The 24,473-nt window shown below is 39.0% G+C and overlaps 3 protein-coding genes and 1 pseudogene across 4 annotated transcripts; 3 read left to right on the top strand and 1 right to left on the bottom strand.

Moving 5' to 3' along the window:
• Positions 1–1,157: 1,157 nt before the first annotated feature.
• Positions 1,158–5,796, top strand: LOC104748795 (uncharacterized). The gene is made up of 6 exons (XM_087487365.1): positions 1,158–2,439; positions 2,559–3,614; positions 3,733–4,410; positions 4,528–4,660; positions 5,160–5,265; positions 5,500–5,796. The coding sequence occupies exons 1-6, from the start codon at positions 1,158–1,160 to the stop codon at positions 5,794–5,796; spliced, it is 3,552 nt and encodes a 1,183-aa protein (XP_087343491.1).
• A 9,105-nt stretch (positions 5,797–14,901) lies between these two features.
• LOC104747546 (putative F-box/LRR-repeat protein At5g54820) lies at positions 14,902–16,405 on the top strand. 2 transcript variants are annotated; one of them, XM_010469199.3, is made up of 3 exons: positions 14,902–15,468; positions 15,660–15,815; positions 15,897–16,405. In XM_010469199.3, the coding sequence occupies exons 1-3, from the start codon at positions 14,956–14,958 to the stop codon at positions 16,194–16,196; spliced, it is 969 nt and encodes a 322-aa protein (XP_010467501.1). In that variant the 5' UTR covers positions 14,902–14,955; the 3' UTR covers positions 16,197–16,405. The 2 variants fall into 2 exon arrangements, with proteins under 2 accessions (XP_010467501.1, XP_087343619.1); XM_087487493.1 differs by having other exon boundaries at positions 14,923–15,468; positions 15,660–16,405.
• A 1,372-nt stretch (positions 16,406–17,777) lies between these two features.
• Positions 17,778–18,584, bottom strand: LOC104748794 (protein SUPPRESSOR OF NIM1 1 pseudogene; annotated as a pseudogene).
• A 4,263-nt stretch (positions 18,585–22,847) lies between these two features.
• LOC147927236 (uncharacterized) lies at positions 22,848–24,101 on the top strand. The gene is made up of 2 exons (XM_087487364.1): positions 22,848–23,201; positions 23,265–24,101. Exons 1-2 carry the CDS (start codon positions 22,848–22,850, stop codon positions 24,099–24,101), a joined length of 1,191 nt encoding a protein of 396 aa, XP_087343490.1.
• Positions 24,102–24,473: the final 372 nt, after the last annotated feature.

The raw sequence follows: 24,473 nt of genomic DNA, 5'->3' as shown, positions 1-24,473 counted from the left end.
TGATCGGATAAGGACAGATGCGAGAATTATGGGAAGTTATGGGCGGTGAGACTTATCGTTCCAAGGAAACTTAGGGCGATTCGTGGATCCTATATAAGGGATAAAACCCTTAGGAATTTCTCTAGTTTCACATAAGAATCCGAGAGCCGCCGCAAGAGAGAAAGAGGAGAGTTTCTGTCAAGCTTAAACCGAGAGAGATCCTAAGTCTAGAGTCGAGAAGAACGGTAAGTGTTCTTCCACCTTGATCCGTCGATGGTTATGGTTATGGTTATGGGATATATCTCGGATACTAATGGTATTGATCTGTCCGTGTAGAAGTGGGGATCAGATCCGAGCATAGAAACCAAGAGATCAACACCTTTGGTCGATACCGAAGGTGAGTGCGTGACTGTGGCCAAGTTCCATGGTTGATTCTCTTGACCCGTGGTTTATTTAGTCTCGTTAATTGCTTGTCTTATGGTTATGGTTTCTATTGCAATATGAATGATGGTTGGTCTAAGAGATTTAGGCGACTATCCATGGTATTTGATTGACTTGCGTGACTTGATTGGAATATTCCCTGTGTTAGATTGAGATCGTTGAACTGAGCCTAGTCAGACGGGATGACCGCTCCACTAAGTAAACTTTGTTTGCTTACGCCTCCTTTTATGGATGCAGGAAAAGATAGGTCCGATGATCGAGATTATAGTGGCTGACCAGCTCGTGTGACGGAGGCAAGGGAGGAAGGAGGATGGTGGCTTTGGGTAGAAATATTCATGGCGTTATTTTATTTAGTTTTCGTTATTTTCATGCATGGGACAAGTTGTTATTTCGTTGATTTGAACCTCTCAATATTTTAATAAATTCGCAAGTTTAAGTTAAGTTCACCTGTTATTCATACTTGTTGTTATACTCGTTAATATGCGCATAGAATTCGGCGGCCTTAGAAAAATTTTTATCGGTCTGTTTAAGTCCGAGTATGGTTTCTAGGGTCGGGGTCTTACATTTGGTATCAGAGCACGGTTATAGTTCTAGGACATGTTCATATAGCGGGTGCATGAGTTATTGTTACTAAAGCCATCCTTCCTTGCCAAGAACGTCTCACGGTAAGACTGGTCATGTATAGATTATAGGGTGTGATAGGCTAAGTTGGTTTGGACGCTAACTTAGAATCGGTTATGGTATTTCAGATGGCACCTAACACTCGCAACTCGGCTAATACCTCGGCTAGACCAGGAGTCGGAGGGAACACTGAGGAAGCACCGAACACTGCTGCGGTGAATGTTGAGCAAGTGGGTGCGAGGACCGAGACGGAAACCGGAGGGCATGGAACCCAGGGAGTCGGTACGAGAGCGATACCAGTAGGGGGTACGGGTGCTAATGCGACTGCGAACGTGGGGATGGGGCAAGTATTGGAGATCTTGGTCCAAATACTGAACCAAATGACACCACCTCAGGCCGCAAACCCGCCTGTACTCAATGTGGTGCCAGTGGTGGCAGCTCCTTCGTACTTGACTATCATGGATCACATGCTCAAGTTGGGTACGCAGTACATTAGTAGAGGAGCGAATCCGACCGAGGCTGATGAATGGAGAAGTCGCCTCGAAAGGAACTTCGACTCGGTGCGTTGTCCGATGGAGTATCGGAAGGACATCGCTACCCACTACCTGTCTGGGGAAGCCCATGCGTGGTGGACAGGCATGGCAAACCGTATGGTCAACCCGAATTGTTCATGGGAAACTTTTCGTGGGTTGTTTCTTGCGAAATACTTTTCGCAAGAAGCTATCGACCGTCTTGAGTCGGAATTTCTAGACTTCAAGCAAGGGGACCGGTCCATGCGAGAGTATGAGACCGAGTTCAACCGGCTCAAGAGGTACGGTGGAAATGAGATGGTAGAGGAGCAAGTTCAGATTCGTCGGTTCTTGCGGGGCATGAGAGTGGGCGTCCGGAACCGGTGTATGATTCGGAACTTCGGGAGTCTTGTTGAGTTGGTGGAGAAGGCGGCCATGTTGGAGGACGGACTGGCTGAGGAAGCTCGGCAGAATCGTAGAGGAATCACGGTGCAGCAGGCGCCGATGGTGAAAACTGAACCGGGAACCGGGAGTAAGCACACTGGGAGTCGGAAACCTACGAGTAAGGACAGTGTGCGCTTGTGTCCGACTTGCCGTAAGAGACACTCGGGTCAGTGCCGGCAGTTGATGGGCACATGTTTCAATTGCGGTGAGAAGGGTCACATGGCAAGCAGCTGTCCGAAGAGGGGGAGCGACACACGAGTGTGCTACCAATGTGGACAGCCGGGTCACAATCCGCCGGATTGTCCGCAGTTGGGGACGCAAGGGCAGAAACGGGCCAGCGAGGTGCTGCCGTTGCCACCACCGCCGAAACGGCCGGCGATTATGCCTAGAGTGTATTCGATCGCGGACGGGCAGGTGGAAGCGAGCACTTCACAGCAGATCACTGGTAAGTTGGATACTCACCTTAGTGAATTTCTTGCATGAATATTGTGTGTGTGTGCGTGTGTATGTTTGTGTGTGGATAGGTTCTTAGCAAGTAGAATTGTGTAGGGATCTTACTCATAGGCGGTGTGGAAACTCATGTGATGTTTGACACTGGGGCTACACATTGTTTTGTGAGTCCGGATATGATTGGTAAAGGAGGTTTCCGGAAGGAACCCAGGGATCATTTTGGTTTAGTGCAAGCAGCGGGCGGTCAAGTGATGTTTACGTACGGGGTGGTACGTAGCATTTCGGTCATGGTAAGCGGTATGGATATGCTGGCAGACTTAGTCATATGCCAAGTGAAGGCACATGATGTGATATTGGGTATGGATTGGCTAAGCAAACACCAAGCTCACTTGGACTGCTACCGCGGGTGTGTACTGTTTGAAACTGCGAAAGGGATGTTAGAATATCAGGGCATCAGTCCATTGTCGGGAAACCTTTTGGTCTCGGCGACGCAGGCTGAGCAGTTAATCAGTAATGGGTGCGAAGCTTACTTGGCTTCGATCATGATAGAGGAAGTAGGCACGGGTACGGGACTATCAAAGATACCAGTGGTACGAGAGTATGAAAGTGTGTTCGGACCCTTGTCCGGGTTACCACCATCACGGTCAGATCCGTTCACTATCGAGTTGGAACCTGGTACGGCTCCAATATCGAAGGCTTCGTATCGCATGGCACCGGCAGAGATGGCAGAGTTAAAGAAACAGTTGGGAGAGCTGATGGAGATGGGATTCGTAAGACCAAGTAGTTCACCATGGGGTGCACCGGTACTCTTTGTAAAGAAGAAGGACGGTACCTTTCGGCTTTGCATCGACTACCGAGGATTGAACAAGGTAACGGTGAAGAATCGGTATCCTTTACCAAGGATCGACAAGTTGTTAGATCAACTTCGAGGAGCCACATATTTCTCGAAGATTGATTTGGCTTCAGGATATCACCAAATCCCTATAGAGGAGTCCGACATTCGGAAGACAGCCTTTAGGACAAGGTACGGCCATTACGAATTTGTGGTCATGCCGTTTGGGTTAACCAACGCACCGGCAGCTTTCATGAAACTCATGAATAATGTTTTCCGAGAGCACCTGGATGAGTTTCTGATTGTGTTCATAGACGATATTTTGGTTTACTCGAAGAGTGAGTAAAGAGGAGCATGCCGCACATTTGAGGATAGTGCTAGAAAAGTTGAAGGAGCAGAAGCTTTTCGCCAAGCTAAGCAAGTGTAGTTTTTGGAAGCGCGAAATTGGGTTCTTAGGGCATGTAGTATCGGACAAAGGAGTGTCCGTGGATCAGGAGAAGATTCGATCCATAGCAGAGTGGCCTAGACCATGGAACGCCTCCGAGGTTAGAAGCTTCCTAGGATTGGCCGGATACTATCGACGATTTGTGAAAGGGTTCGCAAGCATGGCGCAGCCGCTGACCAAGCTAACCGGAAAGGACGAACCGTATGTGTGGTCGGCTGAGTGCGAAAAGAGTTTCTCGAGACTTAAGGATATGCTGACTAGTGCTCCGGTGTTGGCACTACCGGATCCGGACGAGTCGTACGTAGTATACACGGACGCGTCGGGTCAAGGTTTGGGATGTGTACTTATGCAGAATGGGAAGGTGATAGCTTATGCGTCTAGACAATTGAGGAAGCATGAAGCGAATTACCCAACTCATAATCTGGAGATGGCAGCTGTAGTATTTGCACTAAAGATTTGGAGGTCCTACTTGTATGGTGGTAAGGTGCAAATATACACGGACCACAAGAGCTTACAGTACATCTTTACTCAGTCAGAACTGAACCTACGCCAGCGGAGATGGATGGAGTTAGTCGCGGACTACGACCTAGAGATCAGTTACCATCCGGGTAAAGCTAATTTAGTAGCAGACGCCTTGAGTAGAAGAGGGTCGGCTATCAGTGCTGAGAAAGAAGTTGAGGACTTAGTTGGTATGATCAGAATCTAGAGAGTCGAAATGACCTTGGTCCAACCATAGTAGGACTGATTCGGAAGATTCTATCCTATTCTTCTAAAAAGGAGTTCTCTAATTTAACTGGACTTGAAAGCGGTGGATCAAGCCCCCCTTTTTCTTTGGCTGTGTCCAAGTGAAGTGAAACTCGGGAATGAAGCAGATAGGTCTCAGTCGAAGAAAGGTAGCCCTATTGGGTCTGGGATTGCTTACCTTTCTTTCCTTTTACAGTACGCCTTAGGTGATTCTAAACCTCCACTCTCAGTCTACTTTTGAATCGATTGACTTACCTATACCGACCCTACTCAGCAGGGGCCGTGAACTATGAAAAGCCTGCCAGGCAGAGAAAAAAGTGCAAAAGCGATTGAACAAAGTCGCTCCGGTCGAAATGGTTTGGATGCAGATGAGGGAGAGGGTGAAAGCTTTCATTTAAAGGTAAAGGGAAGGGAGGAGGACAAGTAGATCTTATTCTGTGTGCAGTAAGTATGAAGAAGAGAGCCAGGTCACTAGCTAGGTAAGGGTCTACGATTGCTCTGCCTACCATAAATAATTTGAATTGAGCCTATACTCTTTGGAAATTACTGAAAGAGAGGCTTAGGATTGCTCACATGTCTGCTTAAAGGAACTTAAGATAAGTGCTGGACATGCTTTGTTGAGGGGCTCAACCAATCAATAGCTTCGCTTACTTCCCCAGAGTCTTTTGCCTACTTATTGACCACTGACTCCTAGATCAGCTAACGACTCTGTTGAAAGCATACAGATCCCCAATGACAATATCGTCACCCGTGGGATTGGGCGCTATGAGTTGAACTATACCTGCAATCCGTTGACATGGGTACTATTCTTCAGGGACTATCCCACATCGATGACAACTACTCTCTTTTCTGTAAAAGATTGCTGCTTAAAAAGAAGTCTGACTCTTCTTATATCAATCCCCCTTCCTTCTGGAATACGACAGCTACTACTTTGATTGAAAAATTAGAACGACTGCTGATGTGTAAGCGGAACCTTGCGGCTGAATGCATTGACAGAGCAGTTAGAACCGTTGGGCCTCGGGGCCACGAACCAGGCAGATTTGCTAACACGGGTACGGTTAGCACAAGAGAAAGACGCAGAACTGATTCGGTTGTCCAAGGTGGACGGAACTGAGTATGAGACAGCGAATAACGGTACTATTTTGGTTACGGGGCGAATGTGCATTCCTTCGGATAAAAATCTTCGTGCTGAAATCCTTAGGGAGGCGCATCAGTCTCAGTTGGCAATCCATCCTGGATCCACCAAAATGTACCAAGACTTGAAGAGGTACTACCATTGGTCGGGCATGAAGAGAGAAGTGGCAGAATGGGTTGCAGCGTGTCCGACATGATAAAGAGTTAAGGCGGAAAATCAGGTCCCGGGCGGTTTGTTGCGAAACTTACCGATACCCGAGTGGAAATGGGACATGATAACCATGGACTTCGTCATGAGTCTGCCACCGTGTGACAAGAAGGATGCTATATGGGTCGTTGTGGATCGACTGACCAAGTCAGCGCATTTCTTGGCCATAAACAAAAAGGACGGGGCCGAGAAATTGGCCGAGGTATACGTACAAGAGATAGTACGGTTGCATGGTGTTCCAGCGAGCATAGTATCAGACAGAGACTCGAAGTTTACTTCAGGAATATGGAAGGCCTTGCAAAAGCGTTTTGGGACGTGAATGAATATGAGTACGGCCAACCATCCACAAACGGACGGGCAGTCCGAGCGTACCATACGGACGCTCGAGGATCTTTTGCGAGCAAGTGTCTTGGATTAGGGAGATAACTGGGTAAGGCATCTGCCGTTAGCAGAATTTGCCTACAACAATAGCTTCCACGCTAGTATAGGCATGTCACCGTACGAGGCTTTATACGGTCGACCTTGCAGAACACCCTTGTGCTGGATACAAGTAGGGGAGCGAAGTGTTTATGGTCGAGATTTCGTGGACGAAACGACCGAGAAGATCAAAATCTTGAAGCTGAAGATGAAGGAAGCTCAAGACAGACAGAAAAGTTATGCGGATAAGCGCCGAAGGGAGTTGGAGTTTCAGGTTGGAAATATGGTTTATCTCAAAACCGTGACTTATAAGGGTAAGGATCAGGTAGCACTGAACACTAAGTTGACGCCTAGATACATGGGACCGTACCGAATCCTGGAAAGGATTGGTCCGACGGCCTACAAGTTGGAGTTACCTCCGGCTATGTCAGCTTTTCATCCGGTGTTTCATATGTCGATGCTAAGGAAATGCATCACGGGACGGGAGAATGTGATCTCCGAACCCCCTCCAGACCTGCAAGTGAATATGACCATCATCGGTCGGCCAGTTCGGATAACTGGTACAAAGATGAGAGGTCTGCATAAGAAGAAGAAGACAAAGTTAATTCAGGTCATATGGGATTGTGAAGGGATAGAGGAGACGACTTGGGAACCAGAAGAAGTTATGAAAGTGAACTTCAAGAAGTGGTTCGATAAGAGAGAGATTCCTCGTAAGGAAAGCAAAGATTCGAGGACGAATCAGTCCTAAGTAGGGGAGAAATGTAACGACCCGGAACCTCGGTAGGAGATAGTCGAGAAATCCGAGTCGAGATAGTCGAGAAATCCGAGTCGAGATAGTCGAGAAATCCGAGTCAAGATAGTCGAGAAATCCGAGTCGAGATAGTCGAGAAATCCGAGTCGAGATAGTCGAGAAATCCAAGTCGAGATAGTCGAGAAATCCGAGTCGAGATAGTCGAGAAATCCGAGTCGAGAAAGTCGAGGACTCAGAGTCGAGAAAGTCGAGGACTCGGTATCGAGGATTTTGTCGAGGGTTTGTCGAGAGTTGCCGATACTCATCGAAGGTAGAATCCGACAGTTATGGGGATTGGGCGATGGAAATGAAGAGTTCGAAACTACTGAAGTAGTGAACAGATGTTCGAACTGGGGAAATGGAATCCCAAGTTTACAGTGATCAGATCATTCAGGCTTGCAAGTTTCTGGATGAAAATTGGTTCGGACGAACAGGTTTGTAAATTTGCTGAGAAATGGGATGGGAGGTTGGGTACTTAGTCCGAGAGACAGTCCGAGTAAAATAGGAATGAAAGTCCTAGTGATAGTGATAGTGATAGTGATAGTATAGTGATAGTGATAGTGAAGTGATAGTGATAGTGAAGTGCACTATCCGGAAATGGTTGCATCGGCGATCGATGGACCGGGCCGATGGACGAGGTGGCATGGTTTGGCCGATGGGCCGATAATGGACTAAAAGGACTCGATATCTCGCGGAGATTTAAGCCGACTCACGGGAAAGGAAACCCGAGAGAAATGGAAACTCGTGGTAATGGAAAGGTGATCGGATAAGGACAGATGCGAGAATTATGGGAAGTTATGGACGGTGAAACTTATCGTTCCAAGGAAACTTAGGGCGATTCGTGGATCCTATATAAGGGATAAAACCCTTAGGAATTTCTCTAGTTTCACATAAGAATCCGAGAGCCGCCGCAAGAGAGAAAGAGGAGAGTTTCTGTCGAGCTTAAACCGAGAGAGATCCTAAGTCTAGAGTCGAGAAGAACGATAAGTGTTCTTCCACCTTGATCCGTCGATGGTTATGGTTATTGTTATGGGATATATCTCGGATACTAATGGTATCGATCTGTCCGTGTAGAAGTGGGGATCAGATCCGAGCATAGAAACCAAGAGATCAACACCTTAGGTCGATACCGAAGGTGAGTGCGTGACTGTGGCCAAGTTCCATGGTTGATTCTCTTGACCCGTGGTTTATTTAGTCTCGTTAATTGCTTGTCTTATGGTTATGGTTTCTATTGCAATATGAATGATGGTTGGTCTAAGAGATTTAGGCGACTATCCATGGTATTTGATTGACTTGTGTGACTTGATTGGAATATTCCCTGTGTTAGATTGAGATCGTTGAACTGAGCCTAGTGAGACGGGATGACCGCTCCACTAAGTAAACTTTGTTTGCTTACGCCTCCTTTTATGGACGCAGGAAAAGATAGGTCCGATGATCGGGATTATAGTGGCTGACCAGCTCGTGTGACGGAGGCAAGGGAGGAAGGAGGATGGTGGCTTTGGGTAGAAATATTCATGGCGTTATTTTATTTAGTTTTCGTTATTTTCATGCATGGGACAAGTTGTTATTTCGTTGATTTGAACCTCTCAATATTTTAATAAATTCGCAAGTTTAAGTTAAGTTCACCTGTTATTCATACTTGTTGTTATACTCGTTAATATGCGCATAGAATTCGGCGGCCTTAGAAAATTTTTTATCGGTCTGTTTAAGTCCGAGTATGGTTTCTAGGGTCGGGGTCTTACAGAGGACCTCTCCGACATTTGGAATCGAGTTTTGCAGGGAACCTGTTGAATTCGAGCTTGAAAAGAAAGGTTGTGCTATTGTTGGGTTCCATGGACGGTCTTATTATTATGTTCTTCATGCTCTTGGAGCATATTTTTTTCCGATTCCTCCTGCTCAATAAGTGCTCATGATGGGGGGAAAACTAGATGAACAAGGTGGTGATGATCATGTTCTTTAATATTGTCTTTCTATATATCTTGTACCTTTTGTTTTAAACTTCTGATTAACCAGAAAGTTTTGGATCAAGGTCCATAGTCTTCTTGGACCCAGGTCTAGAGCTTGGTTAATTAACTAAAATTATTTTGAATAAAGTACTTTACAAGCTTTCTGAGTCATCACCCACATTAGACCTCCATTTCTCCTTCACATCAACTCCCATTTTGGCAAGTGATTACACTAGCTTGTAGTGCTCAAATCAGTGGATGCAAATACAATATCATCACCGTAATAGCTCGCGAAAACGAGATCGAGAAACAATTTCAATTATAAATCAAAAAGAGATGTCAAAATAAACACTCCGACTGCGAGAAAATAATCAAAGACTTGTGATCGTCGCAAAGTCGAACTCTCGTTGAATCAAAGACGTTGATAGTAGTCGTAGAAGTAGATGACGGCTTACTTTGAGTATATTATTCTTCAAACTAAATCGATTCCGACATGTGAAAACTTTAAATCGTAATGATTTTTCGTAAGAGCCATCGTACAATCACAGTGACAAGAACTCATCATGCATCTCATGATCGTTTAAGAAGACACATTTCAATGAAAACCATGCACGATCGTATGCATCACAAATATATATTCGACTGAAGTAAAAGTTGCAGTGGCTTATTAGGGTGTGCGGTTGAATTTTATTTTCTGTGTAGTTACAAATTAGCCACGAAGAAACTCGTATAGCCAAAAAAAAATTTAGGCGCGAATAGTCACGGAAAAAGCTACGAACAAATTTTGACTAAATTTTTTCGCGTGGCTTTTTTGTGGGTGATGACTATAGTTAATTAATATTGACCTCAATAATATTTCAAGGTAGACTCGAAATCTTGTAGTTACATATCTACACATGGGTCGTAATGTCTTTTTTTTTTTTTTTTTTTTTTTTTTTTCTTTGTTTTTTGGCAACCATATGTAAGGATGGACATTCGGGTATCTATTCAGGCTACGGGTCGGGTATTTTAGATTTTCGGCTCTAGATAAATAAAACCCATTAGAGTATTTTTAAATTTCGGGTCGAGTTCGGATAAACACCCATCAGGTATGGATAGTTTCAGGTTATATTCAAAACCATGAAATTTATTTTGAGTTAAGATCGGATTTTATAGTTTTTAATCCAAATTCAAAAAAAAAAAAAAGTCAATTCAAATTAATGATAATAATTATCAAGAAAAAAAACTAAAAATTAAATTCATGAAAGAAAAAGACAATTTTAAATATCAAAACACCTAGCCGATAGATAGTTCTGGACTTCCTAAAACATCAAATGACATCGAATTCAAAGTTAGAATCATATAATCTATCCAAACTAACATATGAAAATGAAAACTAATTATCTTGCAATAGTGATTATAAAATTCAAAGTTAGAATCATATAATCTATCCAAACTAATATATGTATCGTAATGTGTCGAGTTAGAAGATTAAACCTAGCTTGTCATGAATTAATTAATTACTTGACAAGCTATCGGTTTTTTTTGTTTATTAGTTGGACACTTCGATCATATCAATACATGCAATAGCCGATCCATTTTTTAAAACCGGAATCATCATATTATACTATGCAAATGAAGTAGTTCGTGAGCCAAATAAATGTTAAAATAGGTAAATTAACCAGCGAATAAAACAGTCATGAAGAAAAGGCCTAGGTAAGTAAAGTTCTCGGCCAGTAATATAAAAATCTTTATTGTTCAATTAATAAGGGTTCACTTAAACCTCGATATTACATAAATATCCAGAAAGAGTAACCGAAAATGCTTAAGAAATTACTAATAGAGGAAGCAACTCCGAGTATCACATCAGATGATCCCCAAGGAGCATATAATAAATATTCTCACCTCAACAATCTAACCTCCAAATAAAGGAAGCGAGATCAAATTTGGAGTATAAACACAGTGACAACACTTACCAATCCGAGGACCTATTTGAATCTTTTTGCAATGATCTTCCCTCACGATATAGATACAAGCCACTCCAGTTTCATCGTCGCCACGACACATGACTAAGGTCTTCTCATAGATGAAGTAACTAGCTCGATAAACATGCTCACTAAATAGCTTTGGCAAGTTAGTTGTTGACAAGGTCATGAACTTTATCCAAACCACGCCTTCTCGGCCACCATCCCCATTGTTCTTACTAATCCTCTCCTTAGTTACCCATATCCCAATCTCCCTTGTTACACAGCATTGCTCTAACAACGAAAACCGATCTCCCTTATAAACCGCGAGGATAATTTCATTAATATGAGGGTTCTTTTGACACGGAAGGAGACATAATGGTTTGAATTTCTCCGTCGAGAAATCAAACATTCGGATGTAGTAGTACTCATTAATTGCAACACGTTTAAATCTCAATAAGGTAGAACTAACCTAAATCTTTTTAGAAAGTCCCTTGTCTCACGTTTAAATCTCAAAAAAGAGAATACAATTCAGGAACCTAATGATACTCTGGTTATGATGTTTTTTTTTTTGTGTTGCTTGACACCAACACCTCCTTGTATTCTCTTTTTTTATTCTTTTTTATACTCTGGTCTATGTTGTCATTCAAAGAATTTGTTTAAAAAAAGTGCTAATTTCTCTATGAAAAAAATATCAATTGTAAGAGAAGAAGCCTCATTTTCAAGGAATTCAAGTTCATAGAAAAATCAGTCTTTTATAAAAAAAAACATAAGGGTTGTTACTTGTTAGTATTTTGTTTGTTCTTATTATGTGTGAATGGATCTTAAGGTTTAATGGGAAGCCTGGCTTATATATAGTTTTGAATCTATCTTTGTGTGCTTCCGAAGCCACACACAAAGATCGACTCAAAACAATATTCACAGTTATTCTTATATAAGACTTGACATCTCTTTTTTTGTTCACCACGTAAGACTTGACACATTTTATCGGATTAGGCTTCAAACCTCTCGTTTGAGAATGTGTGATTCTATCATGCAGCGTTCACTAAAACCATACTTTTGTCTACGAATTGGGTTTGGCTCAAGACCATAAATTTGTATCTTAATTCCTAGAAACTTCTCTAAAGTACATTCTATTGAGGGGATACACTAACATGTTATTTTTGAGTTGAATATAATTTTATATTTTTGATAATTTGAAAAAAAAAACCATATTTTAGACTTTTCCGATCCGCGGATTATTCCCAACAGAATTGCTTGCAAATATTGGGCCTACCAGAACTTAAGCACATTAAGTCCATATATTAACAAAAAAAAAAAAAAAAAAAAGTCCATTAAACTATCGAAAAAACAAAAACTATTACACATTTTCTCAACTGAATTAGAAGTTCTTTGTGGAAAAATTAAAATGAGGGCATAATAGGTTTTTGATTAACATAAAGAATTCACCAAATCTAATTACAAAGGTAACAAATCACACACAAAAAGAAAAACATCTTTTAATTTCATTTGTTCATTTTAAAAGATTACACTAACAGAATTTTAGTTAATACTTTTAAGCATAATAAAAATGTGATATAAATGTCAAAAATGATTGAATGCATTTCCCATTGGTTTCTCAATTTAAAATTTGACACTTAAGGTAAAGCGAGTTATTTTATTTTATTTTTGAATAGCATCTTCAAGGAAAAAACTAGAAAAAATATTACTCACTTCATAATGTTTATATTTTTTTCAATCAAACATTAATTAGAAAAGAACTCCATGTTTACTATTTTTTAACAACATTTATTATAATAAAAAATATATTAACTCGACAATTCATTTAACCAAATTTTTATTTTAAAATGTTAATTTAAATATATTGATCAATTAAAAGCGATTTTACGTGAGAAAATTCATTTAAAACATTAATATGTTAGACAGATTTCTAACTATGTAAAAGATAACTAACTGTAAATATATTTTTAAACATATTTTAAAATAGCATACGTATGTTGTTAATGACTAAAATTTGAAAAAGTGCGCGCATTATGTAAGAATCCATTTAATTTTAGTAAAAAAAAAAAAACTTTTTGGATGTTTCTTGCTAATTAAAAAATCAGGTCGACGGAACTTGGAAGGCATTTGGATCGTTCTATGAGGTTGGGTTGGTGGTATTGCAATGGTGAGGACACGACGTTACTTTTGGGAGCACGGTGTGTCAGACGAAGCCCTTCCCCCCTTCATTCGGAATTACAAGCGTTGGCTTGGGCTTGGGCTATAGAGTCTCTCCTCAATGCTAGTGTTAATTGTCAAGCTTATGAGACGGATTGTGAAGAGTTATTGGCGATGGTGCAGTCTCTAGATGAATGGCCCGCATTCTCCAATCTGCTAGACGATTTCAGCCATTTCAGATCATCTCTCCCTGTCTTCACTCTTACCAGGATATAGCGTACGTCAAGTGTGAGAGCAGACTATCTTGCTCATTCTTCGAGATATTTAGTTTTAGAATTCTCATTTGTAAACTTTTATCCTCTGGTTTGGGCAACGAATCTTGGAGTTATTTTCTAATTTAATGTTTGGTTGACAAAAAAAAAATTAGTTTGAAGCATTCTCAAATCAAAATTATGAAGCTGCAGTATCTTTGTTCAAAACTCAAAGATAAATTAATATTAAGCATTCTCAAATCACAATTATTATTAGTTGGAAACTCAAAGATAATTATTTATTTAATAAAAAAAGCTAAATAGAGGTCAAAGCGGTTTAATGATTGAGAAAATCACAAACCAGAAAAAAAAAATCAAGACTTTCAAAAGCTTATAAATAGATAACCTTCTGAAGGTGCTAAAGCTACTGGTTTAATCATAACTAGGTTTGGACCCGCACGTACGTGCGGGGTTATATTTGTAAATAATTTTTTTGATACAATTTTTTTTGTTTGAATTTATGAAATAATAATGGTTTCATCAATAATTTAAATTTCGGAATAACCTAGGGGTCATAACAAAATAAAATTTTAACCTCATTAATGGTCCGTTAGATATCCATTAAACACATGAACTATAAAACCAAATATAAAAATGTTCACAACGATTAAGTCTCGTATGAAACGAAGAAAATCCGTTAGAAACAAATATAAATATTTTGGGAAGGGACGTAATATTTGTTATGTCTTATACATGGTTTCAAATTCCTGTCACATATAAAATGTATTCCCGCACATACATGTGAGATAGTATTTGTATAAATATATGTAATATAATATCTAAATTTGAACTCATACCAGTTGAGTATTTAGTTTAATTTTTCATTTGGTTTAAATCTAATTTATTATTTTTTGAAAATTTTTAAAAAATGATTTCACCAATATTTTATAACTCTGAACGATCCAAAAATCAAACGACTATCAAACTAAACCGGATTAATAGTTGGTTAAATTTTTATTAAACTCTTTAACTGTTATAATTTGATATAAAATCGATAAAAATGACTAAAACCTGTTTAAGACAAATACAAATATTTAGGAGAAGTCATAATCCCATTCCCTTCCGTCCTATCCTCTCCTATTTTGTACTATTCTCATTTCCAAATACCCATATCATAAGAGAATACATTCACAATATGGGACATTCCAAGTATAGAATAAATTTGTATGTCTAACAGGAAATGGGATGGGACGAAACCAAAAATTCTTAAAATCTCGTATGTAGCAAACATAAATATAAGTTATAGATTATAGTAAATTTATATACATATGAAATATTAGAATATTACAAAATTAGTTGATTATAGTAAATTTATATACATATGAAATATTAGAATATGAAATATTAGAATATTATATACATTCTCAAATCACAATTATTATTAGTTGGAAACTCAAAGATAATTATTTATTTAATAAAAAAAGCTAAATAGAGGTCAAAGCGGTTTAATGATTGAGAAAATCACAAACCAGAAAAAAAATTCAAGACTTTCAAAAGCTTATAAATAGATAACCTTCTGAAGGTGCTAAAGCTACTGGTTTAATCATAATCACCATCTTCTCTCTTTATCACCATACGTTCATAATGGTTTCAACAAACACCTCAGATTTCTTATCGAATCTTCATGATTCCCTTTTGGTTACGATAATCTCGTTGTTACCGTTCAAAGAATCAGTACGAACGAGTGTTCTTTCAAAGAGATGGAGAAATCTTTGTCGTGAGACAACAAGTCTTGTCTTCAAAGAGTCTGAATTTGCAAAACCCACTCGTCGTGATAGCGCTTTCTTGGTTGGTGTTATGCTTGACTGGGTCTCAAAGTTTACTGGCAAAGTTATCGAAAACTTTGAGATTCATCTCTTCCTGCCCACGGGTTTCGAGAGAGATCTAATGTCTCTCATCGAGTTCGCCACCTCCCGACAAGTCAAGAACATAGTTCTTAATCTCTCAGATCGTACCCCGACAGACTTAATAAGCTCATATGCAACAGAATATATACTGCGATGCAAGTATCCTCAAAAGAGGGAACTAGATGTTTATCATCTGTTTTTCAATCTTTTAAATGTTAGATCTTTGACCCTTTGCACTTTCTTCCTTCAGGTAATTTTTTTTTTTCACTCTATTACATTACTTAGATCATTCATTCTATATTATTGTCTTTGATTTTTGAAGAGTTATATTTCATTTTCATTATATTTCCATCACTAGAACATTCACTACATCACTATATATGCAAACGTTGTTTTTTTGTGTGTGTTTGTCAATTTAACATATTTTTTTCTTTAAATAAGATTATCCAAAATTGGGACGATCCTATGGCTTTGCACGATCCAATGAAAACTCGACATTTGGTGCTGAGAACAAATATGCAACCAAGTGACTTCGGGGGACTTCATAGATTTCTTAATAGCTGTCCGGAACTGGAATCTCTCACTTTTGATTTCGTGGTAAGTTATTTTTGTTTGTTTTTAATCTCACATTATCTTGCCATTTGGTATAAAACGCTTAACTTTAATTGGATTATGCAGAGCGTTTGGTCGTCACTGCTGATAGATCCGGTAACGCATTGGCTTACTAGCAAATCGTACGAGTGTGTGGAGAAAACGCTCAAGGTTGTGAAGGTAAAGAACTTTTGTGGAAGCTCGAAAGAGTTACATTTGCTTCAATACCTGATTCGTAATGGGCGTGTGCTGGAACGAGTTGACCTGTACGAGGAAAAGGGAATGAACCATAAGCAGAAGACGTGGATAATGGCTGGAGTCAAGGAGCTTCAGAAGACTCTCAAGAAAGATTCGAGTCATTTAAAAATTACTCTATACAATGCTTGATTGAAGCATTTTCTTGATTTTCTGGTGAAAAGTAGACTCATTGAGTGATCTTTTCTGACTTTGTTTTATTTCATGTTAATGGTCTGTATTTCAGTGTTTTATTTGGATCAACTTCTTCAGTTGCTTAAGTTTATCATTTTCTTGTTTGGCTTGGTTAGAAAAACAATTGATAACTAAGAAATGAAATACTAGTTTGCTTGGTTTGGAAACTTGTACTCGTTTCAGTTTGGTTTTGTTTTGTTTCTTTTCTAAAGTTTAAGTATCTGTTTGATACAGTTTTAGAGGTAGCGTAAGGCCCGGGTGGAATCTTCAGGAGAAGAATACAGGCAGCGCTTTGGTCTACATGGCATTGATTATCCGTGGGAGATGGTTCTTGCCGTTTGTGATAGGAATGGTGACGGGAGGTGGTTTCTCTGGTTGTCTATAGATGTTCTTGTAACCATTGGATTTGTGATTAAGTCCACTATTGTCATTGTGTTTTTGTGTTAGTTTGCGGAGAAGCTGTAGGCACCTTATAAGGAGGTTTTGAATCAGGCCTCTGTTAGGGTTTGCTCGTGGCAACTAGGATGGGACTTCAGCTCTTCCGAGTTGTGGAAACCATGCAAATTTCCAAGTTTGACACTTTGGAATCGGTAATTCTTCTTCTATTTTTGTCTGTTTATTCTGTAGATTTTGGTATTTTTCTGCTTCTTCATGATTCCCTTTTGGTTATGATAATCTCGTTGTTACGGTTCAAAGAATCAGTACGAACGAGTGTTCTTTCAAAGAGATGGAGAAATATCTGTCGTGAGACGACAAGTCTTGTCTTCAAAGAGTCCGAATTTGGTGTCTGGTTTCGCACTCTGTCCCGAAATACTCTTTCATGGTGTGGCCAACTGCAAGGAACCGGTTAGCCACTGGTGACCGTATGTTGTCTTGGAACAGAGGAGTTAATCCCTCTTGCGTCTTCTGTGGGGCTCTGCTGGAGACTTTAGATCACCAAATAAATGTTAAAATATGTAAATTAACCAGCGAATAAAACAGTCATGGAGAAAAAGCCTAGGTAAGTAAAGTTCTCGGCCAGTAATATAAAAATCTTTATTCAATTAATAAGGGTTCACTTAAACCTCGATATTACATAAATATCCAGAGGCAGTAACCGAAAATGCTTAAGAAATTACTAAAAGAGGAAGCAACTCCGAGTATCACATCAGATGATCCCCAAGGAGCATTTAAGAAATATTCTAACCTCAACAATCTAACCTCCAAATAAAGGAAGCGAGATCAAATTTGGAGTATAAACACAATGACAACACTTACCAATCCGAGGACCTATTTGAATCTTCTTGCACTGATCTTCCCTCAGGATATAGATGCAAGCCACTCCAGTTTCATCGTCGCCACGACACATGACTAAGGTCTTCTCATAGACGAAGTAACTAGCTCGATAAACATGCTCACTAAATAGCTTTGGCAAGTTAGTTGTTGACAAGGTCATCAACTTTATCCAGACCACGCCCTCTCGGCCACCATCCCCATTAATCTTACTAATCCTCTCCTTAGTTACCCATATCCCAATCTCCCTTGTTACACCGCATTGCTCTAACAACGAAAACAGATCTCCCTTATAAACCGCGAGGATAATTTCATTAATATGAGGATTCTTTTGACACGGAAGGAGACATAATGGTTTGAATTTTCCGTCGAGAAATCAAACATTCGGATGTAGTAGTAGTACTCATTAAACTCAGACCTACCCCAATTAATCCAGTAGATGTTTCCATTCAAGGACACAGTTGATATTTTAGCCACTTCAGATATGGGGAAGTCGTCATCCTCAGGTCTATTAATAAACCTCAACAAGTTGGAAGCACATTCGTAGATCCCAACTTTCTGATCACTCAAGAATTTACGGTGACAAAACAAATAGCCCAAGATCTTGTATACCTTTTCGGGTCTGGTATTATCGTATCCTAACCCGAAAACACGGAACTCTTTATCCCCATACTCGATCCATCTAACCTGTCTCAACCATGGATTCCAAAGAGCTGTCTTGGTCTCCACAAACCGATAATTACAAAGCAAGAACTCATCGCAAGTAGTTACGATGGTTTGATGATTGTAATTTGTTTCTCGGTTTGGAATATAAGAGAAGGAGGGTATCTCACGGACCTCTATCGTTGGATCGATGCTGTCGTGATCGATGATGTTGATTGAATAAATCTTGGAAGTGGTCAAGAGGATGAACTGGGGACGGGAGCGAGACAAGTGATTGTTGATGAAAGTCTTGTCGTTGAAAAGAGAGTTGCACTTTCTAGATACGGTTCTGAACCGAACGAGAGACTGAGGTGGGAGACGAGAGAGTATGTCTTCCTCTAATTCACACGGAAGCTTCACCGGCGGAGCCATGAGGTCTTCTGTTTTCAGTTTAGTTTTGAGTTATAGCTCTGATAACATATAGGAGAAGAGAAACTGTATTTATCCTCTCTGCCATGAAAAGAAAAGTAACTTTAGTGATCTTTATTTTTTTTCCTTTGGAAAAAGTTATTAAATGCAAATTAAGTAAACAATAGATCCTACCACTGAATATATACATGTGTAAGTGAAAGATTTTTTTTTGTTGATTTTATACTATTAATACATATAGATCCTAACATTGAATTTATACATTGATTTTTTGTTGTCTTATACTATTATTTATTTTAATATTTAAAAACAAAGATAAAGAGTTAAACTGAGAAATGCTACCGTAAGAAATATTTAGAGTATAGTATTCCCAGAATTATTGTGTATACGGTACTATGATCAGTATAACAATTTTAAAAGCAATAAATTATAGTCGTATTCCCAGAATTAATATGTGTGTTCAATTATGCTAAAATGTAGTAAATGTTCGCAGCGATATTAGGGTATAGAAGGGATACCAGTTTTTTCTATGCATATTATATAATCAAGATTCTATTCGATATGGTCTGCGAAGGCACCGTTGACTGTCTCGCCTATGCTTATGTGGTAAAGTTTGTTCTCATTTTACCATATGATCATATTATATGATGTTTTGGTCTTCTAAAACACACTCATAGTTTACATTTCTTCAATTATATTAGGCCAAAAATGTTCATGGCAGAAAAAGAATATCAATGTTTGGATTTTAGCCGGTGTCAGATCGATTTCCGGAGTTTGTGCAACATTCTCAGCTCGTTTCCTACCCATTGCTTCGACTTTTCAGGTATCTGATCATCATACATGGTACACACTTCCCAAAAATGACTAGATTAAGAGATAATCTCAAAAGAAGATTCAATCACACAATTAGTTTCATAAGAGCATGATTACTGAGGAGTACTCTCAGAAATACTCTTGGGTTTGAGCCCCAAAATATTAATAAAAACCCATTTTTGAGTCCAAGAGAATGAGAATCGGTTCTGTCGGAAGCATTCCGAGTAACCCTAAGAGAACGCTACGTGGCGTCTCCTGAATGGTTGATTCAGAAATATAAAACAAAATTTTTTTTTTCTCTCATTTCTTTTTCCCTTTCTTGCCGACTCTTTCTCTCTCGTCTCTCTCTTTCTCCTTCGGAGATAAAACATGTGATTTATTGAGAAATCGGAGAAATCAATGGATTCACGTCGAATCCATTGAATTTTCCGGCGTAAAATGGTGGTTTGTTGCTCAGTCGGAGGCGATGGCTTGCAGATCTGTGTAACGGTGAGATACGACGGTTCGGTTCTCAGCTCCAATCGACGGTGAAGATTAGTTTGATTTTATCTTCGCCCAAACGACGATGGCAGACAAACGACGGTGGTGTAACGGTGAGATATGAATGTTCATGTTCTCAATTCCGATTTATTTGATGGGATTATTGTGATGTTAGGGTTTCGGATTGTTTTTGGAATATGTTTAATATTCTGGTGTTAAATTGATTATGAGATTGGTTTGATGTTCAATTGATTAAGAGATTAGTTTGATGGCGGATTGATTTGGAGTTTGGTGTGGAGGGTTTATGTTTGTAATCGGTTTATAGTATTTTTTGTTGAGATTAGTCTCTTGTTGTTTTAAAGAGTAGATTTTTTTGTGTGTTTTGTTTGTATAAGTAGTGATTACTATTGATATAAATGTCATGTTTTGTGCGAGGTGAAATGGATTTGATTTTGGAGTGATAATAATGAAGTGGTGATAGCGGGTTGGATTCTCTTATTTTAAAAGGTATGGTTGTTGTAGCTTTCACATGTTGTTGATAGATATTGTTTGCGGTTTTGTGTTGGGATGAGTTATTAGATTTGAGATGAGGTTGAGTGTTATGTTTGCAATGTGTTTTGTATATATTATTGTGTGAAAAGGTATGATCTTGTAGCTTTCATAAGTCATGAACCGTTTGTTGTTGTCTTACTTGATAAGTGTTTGAGTGTGAGTTTCGGTTTGAGTTTGAGTTTCATGAAGTGTTATAGTGTTATGTTTGCTTTGTGTTTAGTTTAAATTATTGAGTTTAAAATTTCCGAGAGTGTTCTTGTCTTATCTCATCAAGTATTTGAGTGTGAGTTTGTAATTTAATTGGTTGTGTCTTTAGGTAAGATTAGGTACTTGTCGAATCAGTAATTGATGAATGCTTCAACATCAAACTTATTGGTTGATGTTATAGGGTTCGTAGGTTGTTTTAATGTGGTTGTTGTAGTGTTGTAGTGTAGGTAAAAACTTAATGTTGAAAACCTAAACCCACTTGTTTTAATAAGTAAACTTCAATGTAAACTTAAAAGTACAACTAAAAGTAAAACCTAACCAGCTAACATTGAGCTCAATATTAACCCTCAATGTTAAGCAATAACAAAAACCATTAACTTCTTCTCTTCAAACCCTTTTTGTTTCACATCTCTTTCACTAAAACCCGAAATGGATCCAACAAACCTTAATCGCATTCCACAACAAACATGTTTTGTTGATCTTATGAATTCTCAAAACGATTCCTTCTCTTCTCAGCCTGTCCACTTTTCCTCCACCTTGTCTTCTCAGCCTGTCCATTTAAACTCTAACTTCTCTTCTCACCCTGTCCATTTAAACTCTAACTTCTCTTCTCAGCCTGTCCATTTTAACCCTAACTTCTCTTCTCAGCCACTTCACTTTAGCCCGGCACAAGAGTCTGAAGATGAGATCAATTTAACGGTTGATGAGAATGAAGAAGATGGAGAAAGAGGAAGTAGAAAGCAGTGGACTGTAGAGGAGGATATCAACCTGATAAGCGCTTGGTTGAATACAAGCAAGGATCCAGTTGTAAGTAATGAGCAGCGGCGTCAAAGTTTCTGGAAGAGGGTTGCTGACTACTACAAAGCAAACGATGGCTCATCTGGTTCAATAGCAAGAGGGCCTTCACAATGTAAGGCTAGGTGGAACATGATTAACCACCTAGACAATAATTTTGTGGGATGTTATGCACAAGCGAGTTCAAGGAGAAAGAGTGGAGAATCTGAAGATGATGTATTGAGATTGGCGTATGAGTTGTTTAAGAACGACATAAAGAAGCCATTTCTGCTAGTACATTATTGGAGGGAATTGAAACATGACCAGAAATGGCTCACGGAGGAGTGTAACCATAAGCGGTTGAAACTCGCTTCAGATGGAGCAAGAGCATCCTCACCCGGAGAGTGCAAGGATGGATCCGAGATGAGACCTCCGGGGGTTAAAGCTACTAAGAAAAAAGGGAAGAAACCGGTTGTTAGTATTGATGTAGAGGATGGGTCTGTGGTTAAGTTGGATAAGATAATAGCAATGAAGGATAAAGAACAAGCGGCTAAAGAGAGGAATAGCAAAATGAGACTGCTAGACAGCCTCCTTAACAAGTCTGAACTAACACCAACTGAAGCTCTACTTAGAGACAAACTGGTTGACCAAATGTTGACGAACACTTAGGTTTGGATATCTTTTGTTCAACTCTTGTGTTATGTTCTTGTAAAAAATGTTTGTGTTCTGTTGTTGTGTTATGTTCTTGTGTTTCTTGTAAAAAATGTTTGTGTTCTGTTCTTTTAACTCTTGTGTTCTGTTCTTTGTTTAACACTTGTTTAACTTTTTGTTCTTTTGTTTCAGGTTTTGCGACAGCATATGAAGGTGAGACGTGAAGGGAAACATGTTGTGGTGTTGTTGTCTTTTCAAGCCTTTTATGTACAAGCCATTCACGGGTCTGTCTTATTGTTGTCTTGTTGTCTCTTGTAACCCGTGAATGGGTTATTAGTTGTAGTCTTTTCTAACCCGTGAATGGGTTTGCTCTTGTTGTCCTTTGTAACCCATCATCACAAGTTGTGACTTGTTGTCTTTTGTAACCCGTGAATGGGTTTAGGTTTGGTTGTGTCTTTCGGAAGTCCTATATATGACAATGTTTTGTTCCAGATCATTTGCTATATGTTCTTCTCATTTGTATTCTCTTATCTTTCGATTCTTCTTATCATCAAATCTTCTTATTATCATTTCATATTCTCAAATATTCAAACCCATTTCAAATTAAGCCAAAACATTTTTCATTACAAAATCAAACCTTTTTCATTTCATATTCTCAAATATTCAAACCCATTTTATTAAGCCAAAACATTTTTCAATACTTAATAAACCAAACTTTCCATAAGCCTTCTACTATACCCAAATTGCCAAAAAATGTCTAATTGGAGTTCTGATCAAGAAATTGAAGAAATGGTAGAGGAGGAGGTTGATAGTATAGTGGAGGAGATCCAATACAACTACACTCACCCAGAGGTACCACCAGTTCCAATAATCAGAAGAGTGCACATTGAGAGAGACCGCGAAGAAGGCCACACTCGATTGTGGAATGATTATTTTAGTGATAATCTGACTTACAATAACGCTATGTTCTGTCGTCGCTTTAGAATGAACAAACCATTGTTCCTTCGTATTGTTACTGCTATTGAGAATGGAGTCCCATACTTCAGACAAAGGCGAGATGCTACTGGAAGGCTTGGTCTTACTGCACTTCAAAAATGTACGGCAGCTATTCGTTTGATGGCTTACGAATATACGTCAGATGCGGTGGATGAATATTTACGACTCGCTGAAACAACCTCCCACAAATGCCTTCTACATTTTGTTTAGGGAGTTATAAATCTGTTTGGCGACGAGTATCTCAGAAGACCTACAGCGGAAGACCTCCAACGATTACTGAATATTGGAGAACATCGCGGTTTCCCCGGAATGATAGGGAGCATAGATTGTATGCATTGGGAGTGGAAGAATTGTCCCACTGCATGGAAAGGACAATATACACGTGGATCTGGTAAACCGTCAATCGTACTAGAGGCTGTGGCATCACAAGATTTATGGATTTGGCACGCATTTTTTGGACCACCGGGTTCGTTAAATGATATCAACGTCTTGGACCGCTCCCCGGAATTTGATGATATCCTAGAGGGTCGAGCTCCGAGAGTTAGATACGTTGTCAATGGACGGCAATACAAAATGGTGTACTACCTCACGGACGGTATCTATCCCAAATGGGCGACTTTCATCCAATCTATTACACTTCCACGTGGTCGAAAAGCAAAACTATTTGCTCAATGGCAAGAAGGATGTCGTAAAGATGTAGAGCGTGCATTTGGAGTCTTGCAAGCTCGATTTGCAATTGTGAAGAATCCCGCACTTTTTTGGGATAAAGGAAAAATAGGAAAAATAATGAGAGCATCTATCATCCTGCATAATATGATAGTGGAAGACGAACGACATGACTACAATTTCTACGATCCAATAGAATTCCATCACGGAGAAAGAAGCGGAAGTTCTCATGTGGATTTATCATATTCTACAGATACACCAACAAATCTACATAATATGATGGGCATTCGAAATGATGTTCATGATACAGAAATGCATGATCTTTTGCAAAAAGACTTGATTGAGCATATCTGGCAAAATTTTGGTGCAACCGCACAATAAATCTTATTCCAAATTCTGTTTAATATGTTTAATATTTTGAATTTTATAAAATATTTTACTCTTCTGAATTTTGTAAAATATGTTTAATATTCTAAAGTTTGTAAAATACTGATTAAAATATATGTTTAATATTATGTAATATAAAAATTTTAAATAACTGTTTTATCATTTTAGATAATTAAAGTTTGATAATTAATAAACAAAAATTAAAAAATTAATATTTAAATGCTTGAGTAACCTCTTTGGGGTTCTCTAGTAATAGGGTGATTTTGCTTAGATTCTCTTAAAGTTACTTAACTTAATTTATGATTATTTATATAATTAGTTCATGTGAGAGTAACTATGGTGGGTTACTCTACTAATGATGGTCTA

This window comes from Camelina sativa, chromosome 15 (genome assembly GCF_030686135.1).
Source record: "Camelina sativa cultivar CO46 ecotype springtype chromosome 15, ASM3068613v1".
In the NCBI taxonomy this organism is placed as follows: Eukaryota; Viridiplantae; Streptophyta; class Magnoliopsida; order Brassicales; family Brassicaceae; genus Camelina; species Camelina sativa.
Note: the sequence above shows the minus strand (reverse complement) of the source record. Positions and strands in the feature narration are given on the sequence as shown.